General features: G+C 30.2%; 1 protein-coding gene across 3 annotated transcripts in view; it reads left to right on the forward strand.

Annotated features, from left to right (window-relative positions):
* CSMD3 (CUB and Sushi multiple domains 3) overlaps window positions 1-15304 on the forward strand; it is a 1475959-nt gene that overhangs the window by 584202 nt on the left and 876453 nt on the right. For 2 of the 3 annotated variants that reach the window (XM_055546406.1, XM_055546407.1), the window contains one exon: window positions 11017-11094. The exons of the other annotated variant lie outside the window; for it this stretch is intronic. In XM_055546406.1, coding sequence (XP_055402381.1) covers window positions 11017-11094 — 78 coding nt within the window. The remainder of the gene's footprint in view (window positions 1-11016; window positions 11095-15304) is intronic. 3 annotated transcript variants of the gene reach the window in all.

Genomic DNA, 15304 nt, shown 5'->3' on the forward strand with positions numbered 1-15304 from the left:
AGGAAGTGAGGAGGGTGGAAAGCAGTGAACAGTGGCAGTCATCAACTCTCCTGAACATTTCCATTTGAAAGGAATGAGCCAAAGTTGATTTTACTAAAAAAACAAAACAAAGCTGTTTGGTAATTTGAGTTTCACCTAGCAGTTGGCTTTTGCTACACCTTGTTTATTCATCTGTTTAAACTTTAAAAATAAGACATCGAGAGGCTTCACACCATGGGGTTATGCCTGGCACTATCAGTTAATAGTTAATATTATTTAGTATTAAATTCAGTAAATGAAACTGGCTCTGCTCCATACTAAAGTAAACCATCCTTAAAATCAGATATTGTTGACTACTTAAAATTTTCTATTATTAGCTTTGCATTAAAAAAAATAATGTGGATCAAGTAAACTAATCCAGTCCATTTGTGATTTCCCAGGATATATTTCAGTTGTTATTTCTGACTGGATATATGAAATGCTGTTATTCATGGTCAGGTGGTGGTGTTGATGCTAGGACTGAAGTTTTAAAGTCAAATGAATGAATGTATTTTACTAGTATATGTATTGGGCAATCTACTTAGCCTTTCTCCATTTTTACATCTAGAAAGGAGGGAAATAATCCCATTTCGAATGGCTATTTTGTGTTTAAATGAGACAGTGGACAGAGTACCTATGCTTTAGACACACAACCATTAACTGATACTGCCCACTTCTGGAGCCTTTACAAGAAGCGAATACGCTTTAGTTACATTAAAAGTTTTATCGGATAAAGGTGTGTGAACAAAGTAAGAAAGTAGCACAGAGTTTTAAATTTCTTACATAGCTGATTTCCTTAGAAATAAAATATGTAGTCTAATTGGCTTCCTTAGTGGCTCAGCGGTAAAGAATCCACCTGCAGTGTAGGAGATGCGGGTTTGATCTCTGGGTGGGGAAGATTCCCTGGAAAGAAATGGCAACCCACTCCAGTGTTCTTGCCTGGAGAATTCCATGGACAGAGAAGCCTGGAAGGCTATAGTCCTTGGGATTGCAGAGTTGGACATGACTGAAGCAACAGAGTGAGCATGAGCATATAGTCTAATGCAATATTGAAAGAGAATTATGGAAACTGCTGATATATATAGCTGTATTTAGCTCTGTTCATATGGATCTCATGTAAAAGTTATTACTAAAATAATGTGTAGTATCCAGTCCATCTTAGGTTTCTGTTAGTCCCACATTTATTTTTCTTGCCAGTTTTACCTTTGTTTCAATTACTCTCCAAATTCAGTCCAGCTAATTCACTTGACTTCCTTTTTATATCCTCTATCCTTGTGAATGCTCTATGCTTCTTGAGGAAATAATTGCCAGAAAGGGCATAAGATGTGTATTCTAGATTTCAAAACAAGTAAGGAAATAAGTAAGCAACCAGTGGTAGAATGATGAGCAATAACTATTCCTATTTCTACTGAGATATTATCTATTTAAGTTTAAGAGTCATTATAAACAAATTGAGAGATGATGTTTAATGTAGTATCTGAAAAAAATCAAATCTCTAATGATTTCCTTGTACCAGTGGTACATCTATAGAGTCTGTAGGGAAACTATTGAATATGGGCTAATTCAAGGAAGGTTTATTTACAAAGGGATTACTTGTAAATAAGCATATGTAAAGAACCACAAGGGATCATGCACCTAGGATAGAAGCAACTAGGCTGTCATTATTCCCTACCCATTGGGATGAAGGAAGGGAGAGATGTTGGACAGATATATATATATATATATATATATATATATATATATAGATAGATATAGATATAGATATAGATTCATGGCATAAAAAAGACTAGTAACTTTCAGTTAAGGGCCCATCTCCAGTTAGCATAGTCAGAGAGGCCTTTCAGAACAATCCTGATCCTACTTTCCTTCTTCCCTCCATCTTCCTGCTGGAGTTCTCTGGAGTCTGTTGATAGAGCCTGGAGCATCTCAAATTTAAATGTTCATAAGAATTACATAGTGGTCTTGTTAAAGGCTAATCTTAATTCATTAAGTCTGGGAGGGCTTGATAATCTGTTTTTCTAACAAGTCCCTAGTTGATGTTGGTGCTGCTAATGTAATGCCACAGTTTGTGTAGCAGGATGTAGCCTATTCAGGTCAACCAATGTACAAAGAATGAGGAGAATAGATCTGGAAAAGCACGTGGCAAGGCATAAAATAGATGTGGAAAGGTATGGATGGGCTGTGAGAAGAACATAGATAAGTTATGATGAAAGTGCTTTGTTGTCTTCAATAGCCATGATTATAGCAACATAACCCTGTGTCAAATACACTGTCAGAGTCCATCTATGCTTGCTTAAAACAATCGGTAGAGATATCAAGCCTCCGTTAAGAACTTTAGATAGACTATAATAATCTTATATCAGAAGAAAGAGGAAATATTGTTGCTTATTAAAGTTATAATGTCTTCTGGATATTTTATTTAAAATTTACTCAGTGTACTTAAGAAATTTGTAGTGGAAGAATATATTCCACTGCCATCAAGCTTATGATATGCATTACCCATGGTCACTCTTATTCAAACAGTTAGCTTCTTTCTCAATTAGTCTCACATTAGAAGGCATTATACTATAGATAAATGATCTCTGACATTATGTATAAAACAAATATGTGATATAAAATTACCTCATTCATTTTAACTTAAAAAACATTATAAACTTGCAGGTATATTTTTGTTCTAGACATCATTTGAGAAGTTTTGCCTAATCTTCATATTTTCTAAGGCTTTCATGTGAAAACCAAAAGCATTCTAAGCAGCCAAAAAAAAAAAAGAAAAATTGAATTTTATCATTCTTTATGTTACACTTTATAGTAAAATTATATTTTAGTAAAATTAAATAGTGAAAAGAGAAAAAATTAAAAATAAAAGAAATATAAGATAATTACCATTCAAAAATCATAAGATATCAAAACAAAAAAGTACATAATAAAATGACTGAATTGAGTGGATCTTAATATTTAACTGTAGAACTAAAGATAATTTCAAAAAGTTCATTTAAAGCCGTTAGAAAATGAAGATTAAAACTTAATTAAATTAAGGCTGAGACAGTTGTAAAAGTGTTACAAGTATTTGTGAACCATACTAATGGTAACTGTTTCCGTATGGTGACTTTTATTATGCCAATTATAAGAATCCCTAAAAAGTATATAAAAATCCCACGTTTTTCTTATAATCCTGACATTTTACTGCACACCATAACTGTAAGACCTGTTACGCCAAGCATTGTGTGTGCATCTGCAGGTGTCTACATAAGTGCAATGGATTTCTGAAGTTGTTCCATTTCTGAAGAGAAGAAAGCCCATATACAAATTTTAGAATCTTTATCCAATAATTAGCATCCACTATTTATTGAATAAAAAGTAACAAAATTAATTCAATCTGGAAGACCTATGAAAATTAGCAAACTGATTTTATACGATGTCTTCTTTCACACTTATACTTGGTTCCGTTTTCTAAGTAAAAATTTTAGACTTATTTCTTAGTCTGAAGTGGTTGAAAAATAAGATTTCAAAGATTTATGGTTTAGGCTGATTTTTTTATAACTTTGAGACTTTATAGCCTTAGAATCTTTAGTAAAAATGAAAATGGGCCTGTTACAAGAATGACATAAATTATGCTGAATACCTACACATATGTTTGTAAGAACTGTTATGATTATATATTAACATTTAAGAATGTTTCTATACATTTATACCAAATATACTAGTTTGGCCAAAGGATTTGGAGGGGCTTATAACTTGATATAAAAAAATAAAATTAAAGTTGGAAATCCAGGGAAAATTTATGAATTTGTATAACATCCCTAAACAGTGAAAAAGACATAACACAAAATAGTTGAAAAATTTTATGATAGTATATCCCCAATTGAAATGTCTTCTGAAAATGACCAGATCTTAAAATTATAAATAATTAAATAGCTAACATTTACTGAACTTTTCCATGTCCTGATTCTTGGTATTTATTGTAAAATTTAAGTATATAACACAATATATGATTGTAAATTCTCTTTCAACTAAAAAGAGGGGATCATAAGTAATAGTCACAAGCTAGTGGGGTAGCATAAATAGATATTTTGGACTTAAAAAATATTAAGTATCTAAACTATATTCCTTAACTCTAGTGATTTTTAAAAGGTAAAATGCATTATATTTAAGTAGTTATAAAATTTAATATTCATTTCTTATAAAATTAATTGATCTATCATTTTAAATTGAAAATATTTAGATCTTGCATATCCTTAAAATATGTCTTTAAATATGAATTTTAAGTGTTTTTGAACATATTTCATTGTACCACTAATTTTCTTATCAAATGGAAGCCAGTATTATTTATTTTCTTCTAACATATTCTAAAATAAAATATTTTTGGAAACACTCATGAACCACTTATTAATATGCTGCTGAATTTTCTATACTTTTTTACTGTAAAGGCCAGAAACATGATTTACTTGCAACATACCTTTAGTCACTTTCTAAAATTACACTACAGAAATATTTACAAAGCTAATATTCTTTTTCTAAGAAATTTACATCCAGTGGTAAATTTTACATGAAAGATAGTAAAGAGTATCAGAGTAATAGTACCTAATTTTTACTGGCATCAGTGAATTTTTTTTTTAATATAAATTTATTTATTTTAATTGGAGGCTAATTACTTTACAATATTGTATTGGTTTTGCCATATCTTTCTTCTTCTAATGATAATATGGGATGGAATGATCAATTATCAGCCTTCATGTTACATATATTATGAAGAAGTATTCTACCAGTGTAGAATGTAGGAAAAAACAAACAAACAAAAAACAGTGCTAACATTTGTAGGCCTGTAACATGGAGCCACCATTTACTTTCAAACCAATGAAACTTACTTTCAGAACATAGTAAACTACTTCTATAGTCTCTAAACACATTTTAATCTTTGAGATAGAATTGATATTTCTGATTAGTCTTTCCTTCTTCCTTTGCTCTAAATTCTATACCTAAATACTTATGGGTAAATTAGTGAGTCTCTTAGGAATATATAGAGAAGTTAAACAACTTGTTCCATGTCTTATGGGACTAGAACACGGATTTCCTAACCTCTGATCCAGTGAGAGAAATACTACAAATAACAGGCTTTGTTTTAAAGATCTGTAATAAAATCCCTACCAAGTGATTGAATTTCTTCACTGCACACGTAAATGGATCTATTGTCAATGTTGAGATGAGGCATATTCTCAAGTTGGAACACATACACACACACACACATGAACACACATTAGTTAATTTTGATAACTAAAACAAAAACTGGCAAAATTTTATTAGTATACTTTATTTATTGACTATAAAGATAAAGGCATAATGATACTTATTTCAAAATAAAAAGTAGGAATTATATATCTAATTTTAAAAAGAGAGAAAGTCATCATCTATTTGAGAAGTTGAATCAAAAATAACCCCCCGATCAATAGGATTCAAACTCTCTCAAAAAAAAATTATTTTCCTTTTCAGAAGGGCTGTCATACTCTCACTGAATCACAGATTTACAATGAACTTATTGCCACTTGCAAGATAAATTATAGTCAAGATGCCTACTTCAAATTTGGAAGATTAAGATAAACAGAATTTTGCTTTTGTTTTACTTTTATTGTTGTATTTAAATACAATTTAAGTAGAAAATGAAAGGATTTTTAGATGTTCAGATAACACTTAATAAATAGTGGCCAATGTTTCTCTACAGGAATTCCATACAAATCTAAAACAGTATTTTCCAATGAAAGAATGTTCTGCTCACTAAAACTAAACATGCCTGTTTCTTCTTTTTCAAAGATAAATGTTCTCAAAAATTACAAGTTTTCACTGTATATACATAGCAGTGAAATATAAAAAAAATATTGGTGTGTGACTTTGAGGTTATATAGTAAAGAATGTATCAATTTTAAAATAAGAAAATTGAAGCCATGAAATGTTTTATGACTAAGTTTTAGAAGCTCAATGATAGAAGGAACACTTGAAGATCATCTTTTCTAAACCTCCAACTGATGGTTGAATTCCTTTTATTTATTTATTTTTTTTTCCAGTATTTCATTTTATTTATTTATTTATTTTTTTGGCATTTTTTTTAAATTTTATTTTATTTTATTATTTTTTTTTAATTTTATTTTATTTTTAAACTTTACATAACTGTATTAGATTTGCCTAATATCAAAATGAATCCGCCACAGGTATACATGTGTTCCCCATCCTGAACCCTCCTCCCTCCTCCCTCCCCATTCCATCCCTCTGGGTCGTCCCAGTGCACCAGCCCCAAGCATCCAGTATCGTGCATCGAACCTGGACTGGCAACTCATTTCATACATGATATTTTACATGTTTCAATGCCATTCTCCCAAATCTTCCCACCCTCTCCCTCTCCCACAGAGTCCATAAGACTGTTCTATACATCAGTGTCTCTTTTGCTGTCTCGTACACAGGGTTATTGTTACCATCTTTCTAAATTCCATATATATGCGTTAGTATACTGTATTGGTGTTTTTCTTTCTGGCTTACTTCACTCTGTATAATAGGCTCCAGTTTCATCCACCTCATTAGAACTGATTTAAATGTATTCTTTTTAATGGCTGAATAATACTCCATTGTGTATATGTACCACCGCTTTCTTATCCATTCATCTGCTGATGGACATCTAGGTTGCTTCCATGTCCTGGCTATTATAAACAGTGCTGCGATGAACATTGGGGTACTCGTGTCTCTTTCCCTTCTGGTTTTCTCAGTGTGTATGCCCAGCAGTGGGATTGCTGGATCATAAGGCATGTCTTTACATAACTGTATTAGTTTTGCCAAATATCAAGATGAATCCTCCACAGGTATACATGTGTTCCCCATCCCGAACCTCCCCCCCTCCTCCCTCCCCATTCCATCCCTCTGGGTTGTCCCAGTGCACCAGCCCCAAGCATCCAGTATCGTGCATCGAACCTGGACTGGCAACTCGTTTCATACATGATATTTTACATGTTTCAATGCCATTCTCCCAAATCTTCCCACCCTCTCCCTCTCTCACAGAGTCCATAAGACTGTTCTATACATCAGTGTCTCTTTTGCTGTCTCATACACAGGGTTATTGTTACCATCTTTCTAAATTCCATATATATGCGTTAGTATACTGTATTGGTGTTTTTCTTTCTGGCTTACTTCACTCTGTATAATAGGCTCCAGTTTCATCCACCTCATTAGAACTGATTCAAATGTATACTTTTAATGGCTGAATAATACTCATTTATGTAATGTGGTTAGTTTCCTAATGGTTAAAAGTGGCACCAGTACTTTGTTTTTACAAATGAAGATTCTCTAACATAAAAATAAACTCATATGCCACCTGTGTCACACACACAAATAAAAGTGTTGATATTTGAAACAAAATCTAGCACATTATCCATATGTGGACATATATGATTATTTTTAATAAGACATTGTAACTTTAATAATTTTAAATAAGTGACTTTAGGTGATTAACATGGAAGTTAGATGAGGTTTATGTAACACCAAACAACATCAGTATTTTGGTAAGGTTTTACAATCCATTTTATAAATTAAAATTCATTGTGAAAATAACAGAACAATATTGATCTGGAAAATACTGCAATGATAATTCTCTACAGTGATTTAAAACTGCATAAATGAGGATTATAAGAACAAAATTTTTTTTAGTGTCTTGGGCTTACAACTAAAAAATGGATTTTATTATGAGCCTAATATATTCCTTTCTGACAGATATTTTCCATATTATAAAATATTATGAAATAATATGAAAATTATGAAATATATAAATTTATGAAATTTTATAAATTTACTTTATGAAAAAATATTTCATTATGTTAAATATGGCATGATCAAACCAAAAAAGTAATAAGTGAAAATGAACAAAATTTTTTAGCATGTGAAAAATGAAAAGCAGAAAAAAATGAAGGTGATGGATCTCTGCATATATGTCTACATGTCTTGCATTTAATGAAATATATTACAAATTTATCAGAACATGCATAGTTTTTTTATTTAAAAAGTTTTTCACATAAAAATATTTCATCTTGAACTTTCATTTCTTTTCTTCCTAATTCATGACTAATGAAGGAAACTATCTGAACAAAATGCCTTCAGTTAAATAGAATTTACAATATTGCATATATACATTCAATCATATACTTGTGCAACAAAAACCTCTTAAGTACAATAATGCTGTCTTTTGAGAAACTCACAGTACAGTGGAAGAGATCAACACAAGCCCCACATTGCCTTTATCATTTTAAAAATGATATACCACATATTTTAATATATGTATGATAAAATAAATTTGACATGCTTATAGCTGAAATACATCTGTAGAAAAAGTTAGGTTAATTTTATTAGATAAATGTGATGATTAGCAGCACTTATTCTTGATATCATGGCAATATTTAATACATATACCTTGTAAAATGTAATAAGTATATCTTTTATGGCATATATTTGAAAATTAACATCTCACTGATTTATGATTTAGAGCATATCTTACAACTGGTACTTGCAGTATTTGTCCTTTCAGTTTATTAATATTCAAGAAAAGATATGTGATATGCTCTTTGTGTTGAAATTATAAAATTATCTAAATTATGGGTTTACTGTTTAACATATTTAAAAATTTTGGTTAATTTAAATTTTATATTATATTTCTATTCACTCCTTTTTATCTCTTAAAATGGGTATTCTCCTGGCTTTTCATCTTCTGCATCTGTGTTACAACTATTTTTTACTTTTTACTTTTCTTCAATAAAAATTGATAAATAGATGCTTTTAAAAAATAAGGCCAGGTCCCTTCAGAACCAGGAAGCTATTTAAAACTTCTTGGTTTGTGATGGCATTTTCTTAGCTAGGTATTGTCCCTGACAGCCAAATAATCAAGTTTAAATGTAAGAACATTACATAAACCTTGTTTCTACACACATATACACGCACATACACTCACACAGAGTAGTTTTCATAATTCACTATTTCTAGTAACTGAGCTCTTTGAGCCTCTGGACTTTTCTTTTTCAACTTTCTTCTTTGAGTTTATAATCTTTTCATGTTTTCTTTATTCTTTAAGAATTTCAGATATGTGCTGAAAATACTGTGAAATTTTGCAACCCCTCTGTAATATTAATTTCATAATGTAGAGAAAAGTAGAGGTAGAATTTCTACTTATAATTCATGTTTAGATCAGGAGAATCTAGAATTATGCCTCAAAATACAAAATGCAAATTTTGTTAAAAATAATTTTCAGATAGCAGGAAAATTTACAAGTAGCAGAACTAAATTTAAAGCAACCAGCCAAATACAACAGTAGGACTAAACTTCAGCTTACCTTAGGGGGTTGGGGTGTGTAAGAAGATTACAACAAAAAACATAACCTGAGAAAGATAGAGCCATTCTTTTACTCTAAATAAAGGGCCTCTGATAAAGAATCTCAAAATTGTAAAACACTCATCTAGTCATCTAGTCCTAACTATTTATTTTAAGAGAAAAGACTGAGATAAAAAGGCAGATTCTTGTCCAAAATCAATAGCTACTAAAGAATCAGATCTTTTAAATCCTACTTCAAGGATCATTTTCATCTTTTTTTTTTTTTAATATTATGTATCAGTAGCTCATAACTATATATTTCAGTAAGCCATTGGATTCTGTCTCTACCTTTGTACTTTTAAAGTTAGTGACCAGGAAAAAAAAAGAAAAAAACCTCCAAAATGCTTCAAAATCAATAAAATACCCTTTGCATTTGAACTAATTGGGTAAAATGGCAAGTAGGAATTAGTGTAATGATCACTTTAAACCTTCTAACAGCAATCAGTTTTACTGTTTTCAAATTCATGGAATGAACAAAACCTAATTGCCAAAATGTTTCAGGCTATCATTTCTATCTGTAGTCCCCATAAAAAGCGATATGTAAAGCAATTCAAATTATAATTGAGGAAGCTAAATATATCCCTTGCCTTCTTGTTCCTGTGTTTTTAAACACAATAATTGTTATTTAAATGTATCATTTGATCAGTTTACATAATGTTTTTTTAATTAGTGAGGTTTTAATTAAAATTTCTTTGACTTTTTTTCACTTGGTGTGAAACTTAAATAAAGTAGAAAGTAGTCTTCTGAACTAGTTTATCACTTTTATAGGAGCTGTAGTTAACAAAATAATTTACATTTAAAGGATAATATTTTCATCTAAAATACTAAAATACTTGAAAAAATGTTTCTAAAATGTTCCAAGTTACTTCATTGAGTTTATGTGTTTCTTTAGGCAAATCCAGTCATATCTGCTTTAGTAACAGTGAAATATGCTAGCCTCTTATGATGTTGATTTAATATCATAATATCAAAAATAGTAGCAACATATTTTAGATGAAATCCAAAAAGTTGCGATTCACTTTCATAAATTTCATACAATATAGTCTGAACATTGATCATTGTTCAAAAGCAGTGTTTATGAAATTTGGAAATGCTTATCAGAAGAAATAACAAAATACATTTAAAGTTTTTTCAATGATGTCATTTTCTTAAATGTGTCCTAATATTTAAATTAAGCTAAATTACTTTAAAAATACATTAGTTTATTTAAAAAAGCAGGTTCATTAAATTCTTCCCACTTTTATATCAGTATTTTTATTTTTCTAGTTTAATTTTTCATAAAATTAGATGAATTCAAATGATTTATGATAGTTAATTTTTCTTTTTCTTTTCCTCTTCTACAAAAGTTCGTTAGTGTTTAAAAGTACCTATATATGTATGCAGGATTCTCCCTATAGAACCTTTAAAATTTTTATATTCCTTGGTATTTTTACTACTTAGTAATCAAATTGCTATTTTTTTCCTTTATTTTCTTCCGGGTACCCTATATCAGGCTTAAGAAAGCAGTTTCTTAACTTGCATAATACCATGCTAACAAAATTTGTTAACTTGAATTTCATTTTGAAATTGTGTATCCTGATACATGTTTTTGTTTGTTTTCTTAACTAGTGAAAAAGGCCATAGATTTTAAATCTAGAGGATTTAAATTGTTTCCAGGGAAAGACAACAGCAACAAGTTTTCTATCTGTGAGTGTACTCCTTTTTTTGTTTCTTTCTCTAGTGCAAGAGTGAAGTTTGTGGTTGTCTATGTTGTTTGTGTGTTTTATAAAAACGTTTGTGTATTTAGCAAATTAACTGCATTAATATTTATATAACATGCATGGTTATTATTCAATATTTTCTTATATTTAAATGCATATTGAATTTTAGGTTAATGTGGTAAACTTTGGAGCTCAGATTGTTTCAAAATGTAAAAAACAAAAACTCTTTGATCTAGCATGTTGATAACATTCTAGTTTTCTAATTCTAGTATGTGAGATTAAAAAAATGAGTAAAAATCATTAAATTGATGATTTCTTGTAGGAATTTTTGGTTGAACATATCTACATTAAAACATAATTATTTTTGTAAGGGAAAAATTTTAATAGCAATTTTTCATTTATGGGAAAAAGATATTTTAGTTTGAGTTAATTTATACAAATCCTTTAAGTCAAGAACTTTGTAAATGAATTAACTAATTAATTTTTTTTTTAGAAAATCTCATGAAATGAGCTGAATTACATATATTTATGTGTGCCCCAATACACAGTTTTGCTTAATATTCAGGGATTTATAGATCATCTGAAGTTCATCCATAACCCTCAGATTAAGAATCATCAAACTAGAATATACATTGTTATATGAATATAAATGAACATACAATAAAACATTTAAGAGAGCTATGCATTTTTCAATACTAATCAATAGTAGTTTATAGATACATATTATAAATTTTGAAAGTCATTTATGACACATCTGATTTCTAAAATGCCTTATTCATAATAAATAAGATTAATTCTTATAAATACATGTTATTCTTTTTTAGCAAATATATGTATTTTAGCATTATTTATTTTTATTCAATTCCAAATGATCTGATGAAATGAGTTTAAAACTATTTATAAAACACTTACTATATCAGATAAAGGTTCTACCCCCATATTTGAGTTTTATTTGAAACAGTAAGTGACATAATTGAGCAATTACAGCATTTATCAAAAGCAAACTTGGAGCTTGTTGGTATCAAATATTTTAAAGTGTTCTACTTTTAATATATGATTTTCACATTTTGTTAGATTTGCAAATATGAAACCAAACATAGGAAATATAAGTAGGAAATCCTCAAATTGGGTTACCTGTTTGGAAAGCATTAGTTGATTTCAAAGTATTTAGTCATATAATAATGATTTATTGTTTATTTTAATTTGTTTATTTAGTTAGCTAATTGGAGGAAAGTTGCCTTATAGTGTTTACAATTTTATGTTGGTTTCTGCCATGAAAAGTGAAAGCTCAGTCATGTTTGACTCTTTGGGACCCCATGGACTGTAACCTACCAGGCTCCTCCATCCATGGGATTTTCCGGGCAAGAATACTGGAGTGGGTTGCCATTTCCTTCTCCAGGAGATCTTCCCACCCAGGGAACGAACCTGGGTCTCCTGTATTGTAGACAGACACTTTACCATCTGAGCCACGAAGCCACCAGGGAAGAAGACCACCAGGTTTCTGCCATACAACAGCATAATCTGTTATAATTACAGTGTTATATTTTTAGGATTAAAACATATTTTCAAAACAGATATATTAGTTTTTAAGAACAATAAATAATCTATAATATTTTCAGTATAACTATTTGATACATTTCAGAGATAAAAAATTTTTTCTTATAATAGAAAATATGAACAGAAAAATTTTGTTAGATGAAATTATTCTGACATATCAAGTTTTATCATGTCAACATGAAATAAATGTTTGCAGACTTAAATAATTCTGTTTACTACTTTTCCCTCAATATTTTGTGTGGCTAATGTATTTATTTTGGAAACTAAGGAGAATTATAAGCTATTACTTTTTTCCTTTTCCTCATTTTGGCTAGACAGATGTTATTTTATATGCTTCATACTTCAAAATTTTCCATGTCCTGGGGAAATCAGGCTATTACTGAACATCTGAGATTTATCAAGGAATTAAGATGTATATAAATCTACATCACCAGCAATTATATTACAGTATATATAAATGTATCATAATAACATGCTGTATGCTGCTATGTCACTTCAGTCGTGTCCGACTCTGTGCGACCCCATAGACGGCAGCCCACCAGGCTCCCCCGTCCCTGGGATTCTCCAGGCAAGAACACTGGAGTGGGTTTCCATTGCCTTCTCCAATGCATGAAAGTGAAAAGTGAAAGTGAAGTCGCTCAGTCGTGTCCAACTCTTAGCTACCGCATGGACTGCAGCCTACCAGGCTCCTCTGCCCTTGGGATTTTCCAGGCAAGAGTACTGGAGTGGGGTGCCATTGCCTTCTCTGAACATGCTGTATACCTTAACATTAAACAATGTTACATGCCAAATTTATTTAGTTAAAAAAAAAAAAAGATGTATGTAGCTTTTTATACTTGGTACATTGCCTTAGTGGGCATTCATATTATTCTCATTGTTCTTGTAGAGTGGTTATGAGGGTGAACCAAAAGGGGATTAAGACATGAGTGTGTCTGGGGAGACAAATAAACCCTAATTAAATATATATATATTTTTTTTTTCTTTTTTAACTAAAAAAAATACTTTTAAATTGTCAGGAATACAATTATTGAAACAAAAATAAGAAAATTACTCATAAAGAAAAAAATGTTTACTTCATAATTTTAAAATAAATTTTGCATTCATCCATTACAGCTTATGTAGGAAGTAAAATATACTCTCGAGCTTTCTTATTTTTCTTTTTGAATATAAATAATTCCATTTTCAACAAGACAAAATTATTTATGTCAATTCTTTGATAGTCACAAAGTAATAAACAAATATAATTTTAAATTTTATTTTTCTACAATTTTTCCTTAAATGTTTAGTAACTATTAATAGTTTAATATATATATTATCTATTATTGATCACAGAGAAGTTTATAATGCCTTAATTTTTTATCATTATTATATACTTGTTATCAAGTAAGCATTTGGGTTTTCATCTCTTTGAATCATTTATTTAAAACAGGGCCAAATTTTCAAAGAAGACAATTATTATCTGACATTAAACATTCACTTGAAAAAAAAATAATAAAGCTTATATTATTTGAAAAAAAAATTCTATCACAAGCATTTCCAGAAATGAACATAATTATAGAGGACATGAACTACAGACGTTTTCAAAGTGTGTCTTCCCACAATAGCACCTTTAAATTTTAACTAAGGAGTAAATTAATAAGACATTTAGGAGACTGCAACAGTTTTCATGGGAAGCATTTCATTGTTTAAATGGCTAATTCAAATTATTTTTCCAACTTTGGTACCTGAAGTCTATGTAGTCTCTGTCTATATCTTGTTGTTTATCAAAGATAATAGATTTGCAAATAAAGTAAAAACTATTTTTAATTTATAAAATAAAATATTTTTATATTTAAAAATTTGAATTGATTGAACTTAGTCTTGCCCACTTTTTTAAATATTATATGCCATATAAAATTGGATGGTTCAGAAAACTTGCTTATAATAATAGTATTTTATTCTGATATTGCAGAGAAGGCAATGGCACCCCGCTCCAGTACTCTTGCCTGGAAAATCCCATGGATGGGGGAGCCGGGTGGGCTGTAGTCCATGGGGTCGCGAAGAGTCGGACACGACTGAGCGACTTCACTTTCACTTTTCACTTTCATGCATTGGAGAAGGAAATGGCAACCCACTCCAGTGTTCTTGCCTGGAGAATCCCAGGGACGGGGGAGCCTGGTGGGCTGCCGTCTATGGAGTCGCACAGAGTCGGTCATGACTGAAGCGACTTAGCACCAGCAGCAGCAGCATTCTGATATTGACTGATTTTATAGTGTTTTCAAGCTAAAACATAGTATAATACTGTGCAAAAAGATTCCTATAGCATATTTTATAAATACATATATAACAAACATACTTCGATGTTAAACATGAAATGACAATTCATCCAATTTTTAAAATTCTGCTTTAAATTTTAAAATTTAAATTTAATTTTAAAATTCTGCTCTCCTCTCTGTTTTTTTCCACTGATATGTGGGGAAAGGGATTCATATTGTATTAGTAGTAGCAGTAGTAATGATAATAATAACAGTATTATTATTATCGTTAAGATCAGAGCAAAAGGAATATCCCCATAGTCATGCTCTTTTCAAGAGACAGGGCCCTGTCCATGTAATTAATTTTTTAAAGAGCATGCATGTTCTTTTTAAAAGTTATTATTC

This window comes from Bubalus kerabau, chromosome 14 (assembly GCF_029407905.1).
Source record: "Bubalus kerabau isolate K-KA32 ecotype Philippines breed swamp buffalo chromosome 14, PCC_UOA_SB_1v2, whole genome shotgun sequence".
Lineage (NCBI taxonomy): Eukaryota > Metazoa > Chordata > Mammalia > Artiodactyla > Bovidae > Bubalus > Bubalus kerabau.